Source organism: Rana temporaria, chromosome 3, assembly GCF_905171775.1.
Source record: "Rana temporaria chromosome 3, aRanTem1.1, whole genome shotgun sequence".
NCBI classification, from domain to species: domain Eukaryota; kingdom Metazoa; phylum Chordata; class Amphibia; order Anura; family Ranidae; genus Rana; species Rana temporaria.
This window is the reverse complement of record NC_053491.1, coordinates 19008702-19025698: the sequence shown is the minus strand read 5'-3', so window position 1 is coordinate 19025698 and position 16997 is coordinate 19008702. Positions and strand designations below refer to the sequence as shown.

At 42.5% G+C, this 16997-nt stretch overlaps 1 protein-coding gene across 2 annotated transcripts in view; it reads right to left on the bottom strand.

Moving 5' to 3' along the window:
• Window positions 1–2808: 2808 nt before the first annotated feature.
• Window positions 2809–16997, bottom strand: part of ADAMTS17 (ADAM metallopeptidase with thrombospondin type 1 motif 17) — a 449726-nt gene continuing 435537 nt past the window's right edge. For both annotated transcript variants that reach the window (XM_040342328.1, XM_040342327.1), the window contains 3 exons: window positions 16665–16817; window positions 7519–7696; window positions 2809–3646 (listed from right to left, as the gene is read on the bottom strand). In XM_040342328.1, coding sequence (XP_040198262.1) covers window positions 3495–3646; window positions 7519–7696; window positions 16665–16817 — 483 coding nt within the window. In that variant the 3' untranslated portion in view covers window positions 2809–3494. The remainder of the gene's footprint in view (window positions 3647–7518; window positions 7697–16664; window positions 16818–16997) is intronic.

Below are 16997 nucleotides of genomic sequence, written 5' to 3'. Positions count from 1 at the left end.
AGAACGCACGTGCGTTCTTATCAGCAGTTCTCATGGAGATGTTGAGGTGTTAACTTTCGAGGTTAAAGTTGAACTTCAGTCACACAGCTAAATACACCATTGAATATTGCCAAGGGACTTGTGAAGCTGCCCATACTCTATTACAGTGATGGCGAACCTTGGCACCCCAGATGTTTTGGAACTACATTTCACATGATGCTCAACTACACTGGAGAGTGCATGAGCATCATGGGAAATGTAGTTCCAAAACATCTGGGGTGCCAAGGTTCGCCATCACTGCTCTAGTAGATGACATAGTGGAGGACATTCAATGACTTGATGAATTTTGGCCAAAAGTACTTTGAAATTGAATTTTCTTTTAACAAAACATTTTTGGAATAAATAGACTTTCCCAAATGAAAACCGCATTTGCTGTTAGAAATGTATTAGTTCGAGAAAAATGTCCATCCTGTTGTCAACTGTTGTCCAAAAGAAACATTTGTATTGGTGTATGGGCAGCCTTACCGTGTCCAGCCACTTTTGTGATTCATACACCTCTCCCCACAGGCAAGCCTGCTGATTGGATGATCAACAACACACACAAGTCATCAAAATGTATATACCATAGGACAGAGGTGTCAAACACAAGGCCCGCGGGCCGAATCCGGCCCTCCAGGACATTTCATGTGGCCCTCGCACCTCTCCTGCAGGAGAGCTCCAGCCCTCCACTGGTCCTACTCCAGACCCCTACTTTCTGATTTCAAGCAATGCATCCAGCTTCTTCCCAGCAGCAGCATAAGAAAAGGGGGTGCACTGTGATGTAATGGAGAGTTGGGGACTCAATTCTGATGGTGGGGTGGCTCTTGACATCTAATGTAAAGGGGAGGGGATGCGTTGGACATCTAATCTTACAGATACAACCGGCCCTTTTGAGGGCAATCATAATGCGGATGAGGCCCACGATGAAATTGGATTTGACACCCCTGCCGCAGGGCACCAAAAAGAAAAAAAACGTCTCAAACGCCAAACATCCCGCAGAAGAAGGCCCAACAATGTCTATATTGGCCTCATGTCGGGCTCCATCCAGGCCATGCTCCGTGTTTCACCCTGCCCCAAGGCTTAATCCATGATGGTGAAACTCGTTGGATGGTGAAACTCGATGGAGCCCGACCTGAGGCTCCTTCTACTATAGAAACTGTTGGGCTTTGCAGGATGTAATGCATTTAGGAAGTTTTTGTCTTTCAAGCTTGTATTAACTGAGCCAACACCAACATCTCCTTCAGACTGCCCCCCTTCGGCATCAAATTCAAGACACATAGGAGCCTGGAGCAGCATCCCCACTATCTGGCGCTGGTTCGCACCCAATACAGGTGGGTCCCTGGGTTACAAACAAGACAGGGACTGTAGGTTTGTTCTTAAGTTGAATCGGTTTGTAATTTGGAACTGGTAAATTTTTATAGTGTAGCTTCAGCCAAAAAATCTATTTTAAGCTTTTCTGAAAACATAGAGAAGGGTTATCACCCCTGTAACATTTTTTTTTTTTTTGTCTCTGCGCATCTGTTCAGAAGATTTCACCTCACTTTCTGTCCCAATGACAATTGGATTTTGAAAATTTGGATTGGTGATAAAGCATCAGTGTAGAGGAGACACCTTTTTCCAATATTAACTCTTACAACGGAGAATTCCCCTTTCTAGGGGTAGATTTTCTCTCCATCTGCCAATGGAAATGCCCATTTGGTCATAGGCCCCTTACTGTCAACAAAAGTTCACGGTATTAGGTGATCCACTTATCCTATGTAAGAAGAATTACATTTTAGAGAGGTTCATCAAATGGCAGGATAAAAATAAAAATCATCATGCTTGGACGTACAGGGTGGGCCATTTATATGGATACACCTTAATAAAATGGGAATGGTTGGTGATATTAACTTCCTGTTTGTGGCACATTAGTATATGTGAGGGGGGAAACTTTTCAAGATGGATGGTGACCATGGCGGCCATTTTGAAGCCGGCCATTTTGAATCCAACTTTTGTTTTTTCAATAGGAAGAGGGTCATATGACACATCAAACTTATTGGGAATTTCACAACAAAAACAATGGTTATTTTACTGTGATTTTAAGGCTTCGCTATAGGCGTATCCAGTGTGAAAGGGGTCTAATGAAAAAACATCAGTGGCTGTCCTAGCTTCATTCAGCAAAAGCCCACAGCGTAGCACTCGCCGCATGTCCCTGGAGAGCACATTGAACACATTTTATAAAGTGGTCAGAAACTTGTCAACAACTCATGAAAGAATAAAGTTACGTTAAAACGAAGCACACTATTGTTTTTCTTGTGAAATTCCCAATAAGTTTGATGTGTCACATGACCCTCTTCCTAATGAAAAAACAAAAGTTGGATTCAAAATGTCCGCCATGGTCACCACCCATCTTGAAAAGTTTCCCCCCACACATATACTAATGTGCCACAAACAGGAAGTTAATATCACCAACCATTCCCATTTTATTAAGGTGTATCCATATAAATGGCCCACCCTGTAGTTTTTTCTCTTTTTCGAATTAACATTATGTGCAGCTGGATTGGGGTCTAAGGCAGCATTGTAAGGTCCTCCAGAAGGGCATTCTTAACCACCACTGGAAAAGATATACCATATTAATCAAGTAAGCCCATACTTTTCTCCATCAATGGAATGGGGTGCTGAGTGGTACCAAAATAATGGATTACAGAAAAAACAACCCCCACCCCCTTCTGGTGCATCAAAAAGGGCAATGGCAACCTCAAGCTGAAAGGCAAATGAGATTAAGGATGGAGACTCCCCATGTGCCTCACGTTCACATTGTAGCTGGAATGTCGATTTCCAGAACAGGTTTATAACAATACAATAATATTCGACAGTAACTATGACATCATATTTGAGATGCTGATTCTTTCAGACAGTACAAATGGTGTAATTTTTTTTTTGAATAGCCTATTGTGGTACAAAAAGAAATATATATAATAATAAAGTTGTTGCCTGTAAACAATGACAGGCCGTCACGCACGATTGTGCAAATGTGCAACACTCACAAAGCACCTTAAAATTTTGTCGTCGGGCAGTCGTCCACGTCCGGCAGTACCATACTGCATAATGACTTGGTAACTGCAAAGTACGGCAAGTGGTCTCACGTTGCCAGGAGCACCCATGTGAATCATCATGTGTTTTTTTGTGCCTGAGTCTCACCTTTTCGCACAAGCCATCACAGATTACCGTTTCCTCCAGTCTCCTTTGAGCTGCCTGAGAATGTACGCTCTAATCCATATAAAGTCATTCCACGTGTGGACAAAACAGCCACGAGGAAACCTTTTTTTTTGAAGCAGAACAAGCACAGCATTATACAGGATATTTAACTCTTGTTCTTTGGGTTCTGGTGCTAGCCATGTTGGGTCTCCTGACATGAAGAGCACCAGTGTTCAAGTCTTGTGTGATGGTGGCAGCACTGCTCTTATGGCAATGCCCCGGTCAGTGCTAAGGGGCTACTAGCTCTGTGGCTGCAGCTTGTTGGCATAGAAGTCCCTGCAGGTCTGGCAGCATCGCTGGTACCACCTCATATCCTGGCAGAGGTTCTTCTCCCGGATAACTCGGCAGTACACCGTCCACTGGTCACCAGTACACTTGTATGTCAGTGCAGCTATAAAAAGAAAAGCTTGGTTAGGGTTTTATGATAAAGACAGCAGGACATGAAAAAGCGGAACTATAAATGAGGGCAAACACCCAACTGATGGCAATTTTCTTCTCTCCGACAGACTTCTTATAAGCCAATCATGGTGGGCATCCTAAGGATGCATTGTAGTAGACAACACTGATTAGGAATTATTAAAATGTCTCTCGCCCCGTACACACGAGCGGTTTTCCAGTAAAAAAAAAAAAAAAAAACGATGGTTTTCCAGACAGAATTTTTCTAAATCCTGCCTTGCATACACACGGTCACACAAAAGTTTGGTGAAATTTTGACTACGACGAGCCAAGAAAATGAAGTTCAATGCTTCTGAGCATGCGTCGACTTGATTCCGAGAATGCAAGTTTTTTTGTACGTTGAAATTGCATACAGATGAACGGTTTTCCTGCTAGGATTTTCCTGTTGGAAAAAGTCCGATGGAGTATACACACGGTCGGGATTGCCGGCCAAAAGCTCCCACTGGACTTTTTTCGATGGGAAAACCGGTCATGTGTACGGGGGGGGGGGCATAAAGTGATCACCATGGCCTATGCTGGACTTCACATAGGCTGCATTCACACCTGAGCATTTCATAGCTTGAAGCTTCAAAAACGCTGAAGGAGAAAAAATAAATCAATTATTCTTTATGGTTCACATCTTCCCTCCAATAGCTAGATTCAGAAAGAGTTAGGCCGGCGTATCAGTAGACCTAACTCGGAATCTGCGCCGTCGTATCTTAGGGTGCAATATTTAGGCTGGCCACTATGTGGCGCTTCCATTGAGTTCGGCGTAGAATATGTAAATCACTAGATACGCCTATTCATGAACATACGTGCGCCCGTCGCAGTAAAGATACGCCGTTTACGTAAGGCATTTTCAGGCGTAAAGTTATTCCATCAAATAGCTGGACTAGTAATGTTAAGTATGGCCGTCGTTCCCACGCCGAAATTCAAAAATTTTACGTTGTTTGCGCAAGTCGTCCGTGAATGGGGCTGGACGTAATTTATGTCCACGTCGAAACCAATACGTCCTTGCGGCGTACTTTGCCGCAATGCACACTGGGATATGTACACGGACGGCGCATGCGCCGTTCGTAAAGAACGTCAATCACGTCGGGTCACAGTTAATCTACATAAAACATGACCCCCACATCCTCATTTGAAATTGGCACGCTTACGCCGGCCTATTCACGCTACGCCGCCGTAATTTAACAGGCAAGTATTTTGTGAATACAGTACTTGCCTAGCTAACTTACGGCGGCGTAGTGTAAATACGATACGCTACGCCGCCGCAAAGATGCGGCGACCTACCTGAATCTAGCTACAAGTTGCCTGAAACCAAATGCCTGAAGCTCAAAAAGTTTTGGAGCTTCTTTTGTAGCTCGATCTGGGCAGGTTGCTATGTTTTTGAAGAGTTTTTTCCCCCCAGAAAAAGGCATTTAAATGGGCAATTTGTGCGTTTTTGAACGTTTCCACGCATTTTGTTGCACGTTTTTGAGCGATTTTCAGCTCAAATACAATAATTAAAAAAAAATAATAATAATAATAATCATTAACAAAAATATTAAATTCTAGATAAAAAATACATTAAATAAATGAACCTCTAATACCAACCTTAACCCCTAAATCTAGCACCTAACCCAACCCCCCCCCCCAAAAAAAAAAATAATATATACACAAATTAAATAAATTAAACCCCAACAAAGAAATAAAATACAAAAATCATAATATTAATAAATTAAATCAATGAATCCCTAGCCATAACCCTAGCCCTAACCCCTTACTCTAACCCCAACAATAAATAAATAAAAGCAGATGAAAAAGCTGGAAAAACATAGCAACAAATGATGAAACAGAGGATATATTTCTCTATTAGCTAATAACAAAAATGCCAAAGCTCAAAAACTCTTTTAAAACACTGTACAAAAACACACAAATATGTGCATAAAACAAACAAGTGACAAAACTCCAGAAAAAAAGGTAAACAAAACGACGCTCAGGTGTAAATGTGGCCTTCAGGCCTCTCGCATATAATAATAATATACCTGTGTCACAAAGAGGGATTTGCGGATTTATGACCAATGCTGTAATGCAGGGCTCAAAATTTCAAGTCCTGAGCTACTAGCCAAGAGTTACTCGCCACCAGTTTCCCCTCCCAAACCCTACCCTGCCCCGCCCCTAAACACGCCCTCGTAAATTATCTCATGAAATGACACTGTTTAATGCTTTATTCAGTATTAGGTTTTGTTTCGCCTCCCCCAGTACACCTCTACCTCCAGCGCCTCCCCCAGCACACATCTACCTTCAACGCCTCCCCCAGCACACCGCTACCTCCAGCGCCTCTCCCAGTACACCTCTACCTCCAGCGCCTCCCCCAGTACACCTCTCCCTCCAGCGCCTCCCCCAGTACACCTCTACCTCCAGTACACCTCTACCTCCAGCGCCTCCCCCAGCACACATCTACCTTCAACGCCTCCCCCAGCACACCGCTACCTCCAGCGCCTCTCCCAGTACACCTCTACCTCCAGCGCCTCCCCCAGTACACCTCTCCCTCCAGCGCCTCCCCCAGTACACCTCTACCTCCAGTACACCTCTACCTCCAGCGCCTCCCCCAGTACACCTCTACCTCCAGCGCCTCCCCCAGTACACCTCTACCTCCAGCGCCTCCCCCAGTACACCTCTACCTCCAGCGCCTCCCCCAGTACACCTCTACCTCCAGCGCCTCCCCCAGTACACCTCTACCTCCAGCGCCTCCCCCAGTACACCTCTACCTCCAGCGCCTCCCCCAGTACACCTCTACCTCTGATTGTCAACAAGTACCTAGTCATGTTTTGCGAAGGGGTCAAATAGTTTTTTCATTCATTAAAATACAAATCAATTTATAACTTTTTTGAAATGATATTTTCTGGATTAATTTGTTGTTATTCTGGTCTCTCACTGTTAAAATAAACAGAGAATTAAAATTATAGACTGATCATTTCTTTGTCAGTGGGCAAATGTAGAAAATCAGCAGGGGAGTAAATAAGTTTTTCCCTCACTGCATGGAGAAATGATGGCAGTTGACCACGCAGAGCACATGTCCTATTCATTGTGACACACCAAAAGCACTTGCAGTGGGATCAGTACTGGACTGTTGCTGCCCATAAATACTACATCTGATGGAATTAAATTGGGGTTACTACGCAGAAGATCAACTGACCAGCACAGTACCTGGAAGACCGAGGCCATCACTGTGGTAGCTCAGTGACTTAAAGCTTCCATAGAAGCTGATCAGGTCTCACATATGCATACTTACACCGTGCCAAGCTGGCCAAGTGTATATACGCAAAACATATCATTCCTGGAGTTCAGCTTTGAAAAGTCATATTTATAAGCCATTAATCACAACATACCATGTAACATAATCATGTCATTAAAGGAGTTCTCCAAGCTAAAACTTTTAACCCCCGCTGTGCCCGGGCTGTAAAACTATACAAAATAAACTTTCACTTACCTGCCTACGATCCCCCGTTGTTCCGATATCGCCGTCCCGTTCTCCGGTCCCTTCCACTTCCTGCGGGTCGGTGACTCACAGTGCGCTCAGCCTATCAGCGGCCGCGGCGGGACATTGCTGCGGCCGCTGATAGGCTGAGCGCACTGTGAGTCACCGACCCGCAGGAAGTGGAAGAGACCGGGACCGGAGAACGGGACGGCGATATCGGAACAACGGGGGATCGTAGGCAGGTAAGTGAAAGTTTATTTTGTATAGTTTTACAGCCCGGGCACAGCGGGGGTTAAAAGTTTTAGCTTGGAGAACTCCTTTAAGTTTAAACAAAGAAGCAGTTCTAAAAATTTTAAGTTACCAACCAAGTCTCGGAGATGTGATGGTGTTGGCGTTCACTTTTTCATTGCAAGCTTCTTGATGACATTGCCTGTAGGCCACTGGCTTAGATAGAAAAGAACATTCAATTCCGTGGCGACCAGTCACTTTGTGCATACACTGTACTACACGAGATTGCAGGCCTTTACCACAGGTAGAGGAGCACTGTAGGGAAACAAAATAACAAAAAGTGTGATAATGTCATGTTACCTTTCAGGAAAAATTCAACTGCTCTGCTTCTTAGTTTGAACTGCTTCAATGATAAAGCAGGGGGAGCTTGATTCCAAGTGAGGAGATCAGCAGTTGTAAATTTTTTCTCACAGTTTCATGCAGACAAAGTACAATGGCGGCACCAAAAGTATTGCAAAAAAGAGGGCATAACTTTTTTATTAACTTATATAGGTCATTTAAATTTCACATATTGGTAGAGAAACTCTCCCTCTATGGTAAATCACCATCTTTTTCTTTGCAGGTAAATAATAAATTTCAAGCATAAGCAATGAGTTATTGATGAAGGAGGGGTGCAGGCTGTCCGACATCCATGATCTCCCACTGTGTGGTTGGTCTTCAGTGCTGGTTTCCCCTTCTTTAAACTTCTTCACCCATCAGTGCACATTGCTCTGGTCAGTGTCTTCTCTGTAAACATTCTGTAGCCTTCTGTGGATGTTGGACAGCCTGCACCCCTTCATTAATAACTCCATGACAGCACATTGTTACTGCCTGGAATCCATCATTTACCGAAAAGAAGAAGAAAAGAAGAAAGCAAGAAAGAAAGAAAGAAAGCAAGCAAGAAAGAAAGAATGAATAATAGGGACAAAGAAGAAAAAAGGACTAAGAAGGAAGAATAAGGAAGTAGAAGGAAGAAGAAGAAAACAAGAAAGAAAGAAAGAAAGAAAGAAAGAAAGAAAGAAAGAAAGAAAGAGGAAGTAGAAAGAAAAAGAGGAAGAAGAAATAAAAAGAGGAAGAAGAAAGAAGAAGAAGAAGAAAGAAGAAAAAGAAAAAAAGAGGAAGAAAGAAGAAGTAGAAAAAAAGAAGAAGAAAGAAGAAGTAGAAAAAAAGAAGAAGAAAGAAGAGGCAGAAAGACGAAAGAAGGAATAAAAAAGTTGAAGAAAGAAAAGAGGAGGAAGAAGAAGAAAGAGAAAGAAAGAAAGAAAAAGGAAGAAAGTAGAAAAAGAGGAAGAAAGAAGAAGTAGTAAAAAGAAGAAACAAGAGGCAGAAAGAAGAGGAAGAAAGGGAAGAAAGAAAGACTAAAGAAAAAAGGAAGAAAGACAAAAGAAAAAAGGAAGAAAAAAGAAAGAAGGAATACAAAAGAAAAAAGAAGGAAGAAAAAAAGTAGAAGAAAGAAAAAAAGAAAGAAAGAAAGAAGGTAGAAGAAAGAAGAAGTAGAAAAAAAGAGGAAGAAAGAAGGACGAAAGAAGAAGTAGAAAAAAGAAGAACAAACAAGAGGCAGAAAGAGGAGGAAGAAAGGGAAGAAGGAAAGACGAAAGAAAAAAAAAGTAAGAAAGACAAATAGAAAGAAGGAAGAAAAAAAGAAAGAAAGAAGGAAGAAAAAAGAAAGAAAGAAAAAAAAAGAAAGAAAGAAGGAAGAAAAAAAGAAAGAAAGAAGGAAGAAAAAAAGAAAGAAAGAAAGAAAGAATGAAGGAAGACAAAAGAAAAGTAAGAAAAAAGTTGAAGAAAGAGAGAAGGCCGGAAGAAGAAGAAAGTTGAAGGAGGATGAAGAAGAAAGAAAGAAAGAAAGAAAAAAGAAAGAAAAAGGAAGAAAGAAAAAGGAAGAAAGAAAAAGGAAGAAAGAAGTAGAAAAAGAGGAAGAAAGAAGAAGTAGAAAAAAGAAGAAACAAGGAGATGAAACAAGAGGCAGAAAGGGAAGAAAGAAAGACTAAAGAAAAAAGGAAGAAAGACAAAAGAAATAAGGAAGAAAAAAAAAAGAAGGAAGACAAAAGAAAGAAGAAGGGAGAAAAAAGTAGAAGAAAGAATGAAAGAAAGAAGGAAGAAGAAAGAAGAAGTAGATAAAAAGAGGAAGAAAGAAGAGGACGAAAGAAGAAGTAGAAAAAAGAACAACAAACAAGAGGCAGAAAGAGGAGGAAGAAAGAAGAGGAAGAAAAGGAAGAAAGAAAGACGAAAGAAAAAAAGGAAGAAAGAAAAGAAAGAAGGAAGAAAAAAGAAAGAAAGAAATAAGGAAGACAAAAGAAAAGTAAGAAAAAGGTTGAAGAAAGAAAGAAGAAAGAAGTTGAAGGAAGAAGAAGAAAGTTGAAGAAAGAAAGAAAGAAGAGAAGAGAAGAAAAGAGGAGTTACGATACAGGAAGCATTATTCTACCAACATGTGAAATTTGAATGACCAAAGTTAGTTAATAAAAAATAAATAAAAAATTGTGCCAACTTTTGCATTACTTTTGGTGCAGCCCTTGTACTTGGTCCCATTAAGGACAGAACTGTAATTTTTTTTATAATGGTCCCAACCTTCTAATTGCCACTTTTGCTGGACAGCTTGGTCTGGAAGAATGTTGAAAAGGTTAAAATAAAGGCATGAAAGAAAATAAAATACGAATGCAGACACCACACCTAAGAACTGGTAAGCAGCAATTTAATAATTTTTGTTTTTGGGTTTAATACCGCTTTAAATTCACCCCAAAAAAGCCGCTGTGTTTTCAAATCACTCAATTATTTTAATAAATTGCGTTTCAATGTACATAGCATTGCACTATATAAGCAGTCAAGGGAGAGTTGCTGTGAAAAGGGAGTGAAAAGGAGGCGCCGTGGAAGAATGAGTTTATAGTGGACCTTACTGAGAAAACAAAACAAAGCAGAGCACTTACTACATTAGAACATATATGAAAGGATCACTTTTCAATCAATTATGTCTGGTTTCTGTCCTCTAAAGCCAGAGTTGGAAAAGTCATAACACTAAAAATCTTCACTATGTCTTGGTTTACAAAAAAAACGAAATCTCTATTTAGAATACTTTACAAAAGCTCAGCTTTTTGTATTGTGTTCCTGAGTCAGGGTGGTTAATTCACTAAAGGCAAATAGGTTATATTCTAGGGAAGTTGCACTTTAAAAGGGAATTTTCCTCTGCCGACTTCAAATCCAATCATATGCAGGCAAAAATGCATTTTTTTCCTATGTTCCTTGCATGCAATAGGGGATTCTTTGCAAAGTGAAATGTCACCCTAAATGGCAAGTTGTGATACTCTGCCTCCCCCCCCCCTCCCTCTCATCAATGGACCTAATTTTATTTTTTTCAATGCACTTTATTTGTGCTGCAAAGCACTTTCGTGTTTCTTGCCTAGGAAAGACATTCTCCCCATCCCGTGTGTGTGCGCACATGTGCCACAGGGCTCAGGTCTCGAGAGAGCCCACATTTTCACACGTGCCTGGTTTCCTGCCCGTGCATGCACACACAAACACTGCTAACAAAAAAGCCCAATATGTTTCGTGTCTTTGCGCGTGCGTGAAAATTTCCATGCGCCAACAGACTCCAAGCTTGAGCAACGGGCTCATGTGTTCATGGACAATAATGGTAGCTCTGGGGAAAGGGGGGGGGGGCAGAGCATAGCCTGTATAGGAATGAAGTTTTGCATTACCCAAGCTATAAAAGTAAAAAGGAATGGAAAATGAGGTTCAGTGTTAAACAAAAATAATGCGCTCAGGAACACCAATAGGGGAGTACCACAGGCCGTCCTGTAGGGGGCCCGAGCACTCAGGGGGATTGGTGTGGCTAAACGGGAGAACACTTACAATACGATGCATTGTGTTTGTTTCTCTCCCTCGCAGCAGCTGAAAGCTGGTGGGAGGGAGAGGGGGAGAAACTGGCTTTCAGTTGCTGCAGGGAGAGACAGAGACACAGTGCATTGGTCTGTAATTGTCCTCCTGTCCTGATGCCCCCTCCCTGTGTTGCCCACATCTGACTCCCCTGTGTGCCGCCCCCTCCAGCAGCATTGCTGGCTTTTCTCTCCCGCAGGCTGCTGTGGGTGCACAGGTGGGATGGAGTGTGGGGAAAGGGGGCAGTAAAGAGGTCATTTACCAGCCCATCATTTTCACAATTGGACACAGAGCGATCGGTACCGAGGGTATTGACGTCACAGCTGGTGCTCTCTCCTCTCCCTGCCGCGGGGCCAGTAGGAGAGAGGAGCCGAGCCTCGCATATGTGCAGTAGGGTTCCCGGTGTGAAGCCTCATGACCAGAAGTGGCTAGTAGTGACCCCAAACAGCAAAGAAAGATCGTATCAATGGGGGATATGAAAAAAAAATGTATTGTGAATAAACAAAAAATTATTTAGAAAATATAAAAACATGCGTATAAAGAATATGAAAATATATGAAAAAATATCTGCAGCTATCTTTTACAAAGAAATAAAAAATACATGTAATGGTATTATTAACCCTCAACAATAAAACAATTTCCATCACACACATTTAAACCCATAGGAGAGAGGACCTTGGTCTCATAGATCCAAAAGATTCCCTACGGCCAAGTTGCCTAATAAAGTTCACCTTTTTGAAATCCCAGAAATTTGGACCTTTAGGGCCCCTGTTATGACATAGTCTGAAATGTTTGGAGACACTATGTGTTTTGACCTCTTATGAAGGGCCCTAGATGTTCTACCTACATATTGGAGGCCACATTTGCACTCCAACATGTACACAACACCCTGTGTACTACATGTAATACAATCTTTCATTTTATAATCCTTATTGGTGATTGTAGAGGAAAATTATTTTTGTTTTATTAGGCATGGAAACCTGATAGAATGGAAAACATTTTATTGTCCTTAGTTATAGGGGGGTCTACGACCCCTGGGGCAATAATTCCTCTTAAGGTGTGGGCTCTCCTTTAGATAAATCCTGGGGAAGAAAAAGGAGAACAGGGCCAAAAACTCTGTCCTTTTTGAGTATATTCCAAAGTTTAACAATAATCCTTTCAAGTTTCTTATGCTGTACATTTGAATCTAAAACAAGTTTATATTGGATTTTTCTGTTATTCCTACTAGACTGTATATTGGAAACCAAAGAACTTCTATCCATTTATTATTTAACCACTTAAGACCTGGACCTTTAGGCAGCTAAAGGACCTGGCCAGTGTTTGCGATTCGGCACTGCGTCGCTTTAACTGACAATTGCGCGGTCGTGCGACGTGGCTCGCAAACAAAATTGGCGTCCTTTTTTTCCCACAAATAGAGCTTTCTTTTGGTGGTATTTGATCACCTCTGCAGTTTTTATTTTTTGCGCTATAAACAAAAATAGAGCGACAATTAAAAAAATAAATGCAATATTTTTTACTTTTTGCTATAATAAATATTCCCCAAAAATATATATAAATAAAAAAATGTCCTCAGTTTAGGCCGATACGTATTCTTCTACCTATTTTTGGTAAAAAAAATCGCAATAAGTGTTTTTCGGTTGGTTTGCGCAAAATGTATAGCGTTTACAAAATAGGGGATAGTTTTATTGCATTTTTATTAATTTTTTTTTTTTTTACTACTAATGGCGGCGATCAGCGATTTTTTTCGTGACTGCGACATTATGGCGGACACTTCGGACAATTTTGACACATTTTTGGGACCATTGTCATTTTCACAGCAAAAAATGCATTTAAAATGCATTGTTTATTGTGAAAATGACAATTGCAGTTTGGGAGTTAACCTCAAGGGGCGCTGAAGGGGTTAAGTGTGGCCTCATTTGTGTTTCTAACTGTAGGGGGGTGTGGCTGTCGGTGTGACGTCATCAATTGCGTTTCCCTATAAAAGGGAACACACGATCAATGACGGCGCCAAAGTGAAGAAAGGGGAAGCTGTGACTCGGTCACAGAGCTTCAGACTGGGTCGGCATGGCTGGGCACTTAAAGAGGACATACCTGTACGTGCTTGTGCCCAGCCGCGCCATTCTGCCAACGTATATGTGTAGGAGGCGGTCCTTAAGTAGTTAACACTTTTAATAACCGGTTTGTTGTAACCTTTGCGCTAAAATCCAACAGCCAAGGTCTGAGATTGGGACAGGAAGTCCTCCACGTTTTGTATTTGTATGTGTAATAGTATTTTTTGTTTGTTTTTTGTTTGTTTTATTAATGGTTTTGCCTCCTGGGTAGTGCTGCTGGATACATTCCGGTCTTTGTACCGCCCTCTTTAGTCATTACAGACATCGGCGGTTTTCTGGGTTTCCATGACAATGGCTTTTTGTATATGTATGGGAGGGTGATGGCGTAACTCTGATCCCGCTGACGAAGTCCTGCCCAGGACGCAACGCATACGGGAGGAGGAGTCACGCTATTGACATCATCCGTAGCCATCTTCTTTGCGGATTTGAATCCCCCCTCCACCTAATGATTTGGACCAGTGCACAAAGCAAGGTCCATAAAGACATGAATCAGAGTCCTGACCTCAACCCGATAGAACACCTTTAAAATGAATTAGAGCGGAGACTGCGAGCCAGGCCTTCTCGTCCAACATCAGTGCCTAACCTTACAAATGCTCTTCTGGAAGAATGGTCAAGCATTCCCATAGACACACTTCTAAACCTTGTGAACAGCCTTCCCAGAAGAGGTGAAGCTGTTATAGCTGCAAAGGGTGGGACAACTCAATATTGAACCCTACGGACTAAGACTGGGATGCCAATAAAGTTCATGTGCGTGTAAAGGCAGGTGTCCAAATACTTATGGCAATATAGTGTATGTTTAAGGGCCTTATGTACACTCGGTATTTAGCCCCAGTGCATGACTTCCTGCTGTTTTGGTGAGGGCAGAAGGCACAGGAGCACCGTCTACCTCCGCTGCCAGCAACATGTCTAAGACAGGCTGAAAGCTGCTGCAGCTGGACAATGCACAGTTTGGGTCAGTATGGGCCCAGGGAGGAATGCCAGAAGCACAGATTTCTTGGGTTCTGGGGCCTTCGTCCCTGCATGCATACTGGTCTAAACGTTACTGTCACTCGGTTTACCATCCTGACGCAGCAGCTTTCAGCCTCTCAGACGTTTACAGCCTGCCGGTGGTGGGGCTGTGTGGTGAGCCTGTGCCTGTTGGCGGCACATAAACGCCCACTGTGCATCACAATTTCTAATATAATTTGCTATAAATATTTCACGCACAATGAAATGCACAGAGTGGTGCCGTATATGGAACCACTCTGTGCCGTAATGATGTGGTTCCTGTGCGCATGCGTGGGAGTGACATCACGACCTGGCCAACCAAGCGGCAGAACGGTTCAGAACCTAGAAAGAAAGACTGGGAGAAGAAGGCAACGCCTGTGACCAGCAGGATTAGCGCACCACGCAAGTCTGACACAATGTGGCAATATACTATTCATACTAGCACATTATAGCTATAAGCCCCTGGGGCCCAGTTAAGGTATGACAGTCTATTTTTTTTGGCGGGGGGGTTCATTTAGTTTTTAACACTTTCATGCCTAAGCCTATTTATGACATTTGGTGTTTACAAGTTAAAATCCGTTTTTTTTGGCTAGAAAATTACTTAGAACCCCCAAACATTATATATATTTTTTTAGCAGAGAATCTAGAGAATAAAATGGCGATTGTTGCAATATTTTATGTCATACGGTATTTGTGCGGCGGTGTTTTAAACGCAACTTTTTGGGAAAAATGTACTTTCATGAATTAAAAAAAAATGAAAAAGTAAAGTTAGCCCAATTTTTTTGCATAATGTAAAACATGATGTTACGCCGAGTAAATAGATACCAAGCATGTCACGCTTTATAATTGCACGCACTCGTGGAATGGCGACAAACTACAGTACCTAAAAATCTCCATAGGCGACGCTTACCAGATTAGAGTTACAGAGGAGGTCTAGTGCTAGAATTATTGCTCTCACTCTGACGATCGCGGCGATACCTCACATGTGTGATTTGAACACTGTTTACATATGCAGGCATGACTTCCGTATGCGTTTTCTTTGTTGTGCAAGCTCGCGGGGAGGGGGGGGGCGCTTTTTTACATTTTGATCACTTTTATTGCTGTCACAAGGAATGTAATCATCCCTTGTGACAGTAATAGTCAGTGACTGGTACTCTTTATGGAGGGATCGGGGGTCTAAAAGACCCCCGATCCCTCCTTTGCACTTCAAAGTATTCAGATCGCCGAAAACAGCGATTCTGAATACTGTGTACTTTTTTAAATCCGGCGCCATTGGCAGCCGAGAAACCCGGAAGTGACGTTGTGACGTCGCTTCCGTGTTTTCAATGCGGACACTGAATGTTTTTAGAGCGCGCCTGGACGATGGAGGCGCAGGATTGTGGATAGAGTCTCCCGGTGGGACGGGAGGCGCGGTCAGAGCGGCGAGAGGGGGGGGTGTCCCCTCCGACATAACAACCGAGCGGCTTTTAGCCGCATCGGTTGTGATGTTTGGATAGCCGATCGCCGGCTCTAAACAACGGTACCGGGATGATGCCTGCGGCTGCAGGCATCATCCCTGTATAACCCCCGGAAGCCGAGGACGCATATATGCGTTCCGTCGGCGTGAAAGGGTTAAAGGACTTTCCCAAGTTTTGTCCAAAGACCACACAAAGGTCCTGGTAGGTTTTGAAACTGCAGAGTCACATCAGGGATTTCATTCCCGACATCTTTTAGTATTAAAGTGGTTGTGAATCCTCACATATTTACAGTGCTGCGACTATCCTCAGGTGATGCACAGAGACGAAACAAATGCTCCTACATAAGTTGTACCTGTTTATCTGCGGCACTCTTTCCTCTAAAGCGGTTCAGAGTCCTGAATATACACAGCATTTCCGAAATTCAGAAGGCAGGGGGTGGGGATCTGAGGTCGCACACTGCACATCATAGAGCAGAAATCTGAGTGTAATCTGAGACCTGAGTGGAGAGAATGGACACCCCCCACTCCTCTACATAGGGAAACATACACAGATGAGTCTGTCAAATACTTGCTAGGTGCGGGACTGGAGGCGGGGGGCGTCTCCCGGGATTGCTTGGTGTTGGCAAAGACTGTCAGAAGTGACAGATAAAGGAATGAGAAAGCAGACCGAAATCACTCTAGGTGCTTTGAATAGAGGCAAGTACACACTATAGGAGGATATGCTTTGTTCATTTTTCATTTCAGGGATTTACAACGACTTTTAAAGGGAATTCTGATTTGTTTTTATTTGTGTAAGAATGGAGTTACTGTTAGTCCTTACCTTGGACCAGTCCCCCGTCTTCCACTCATAGCATCCCGTGTAATTCTCACAGTCCTCCTCTTCTCTTGGCCTCGTGGCGGAGTCACATTTGACCCTTGTATTGGTACATGATATCCTCCTCTTCTTTGTGCCTCGTCCGCAGTCTGAAGAGCACTACAAATATAACAGACATATATAAACAGGTTGGTGTGGTACTATTTATGTTTCATAATAAACATTGTACAACTAAAGAGAAAATGTAATTGCTTCAAGGCCTCCCCTGGTTCTTTATGAATGTCCAAAGAGACTCTTAGGGCACTATTTGGAAAAATAAAAAAAATTCACAAGTATTCA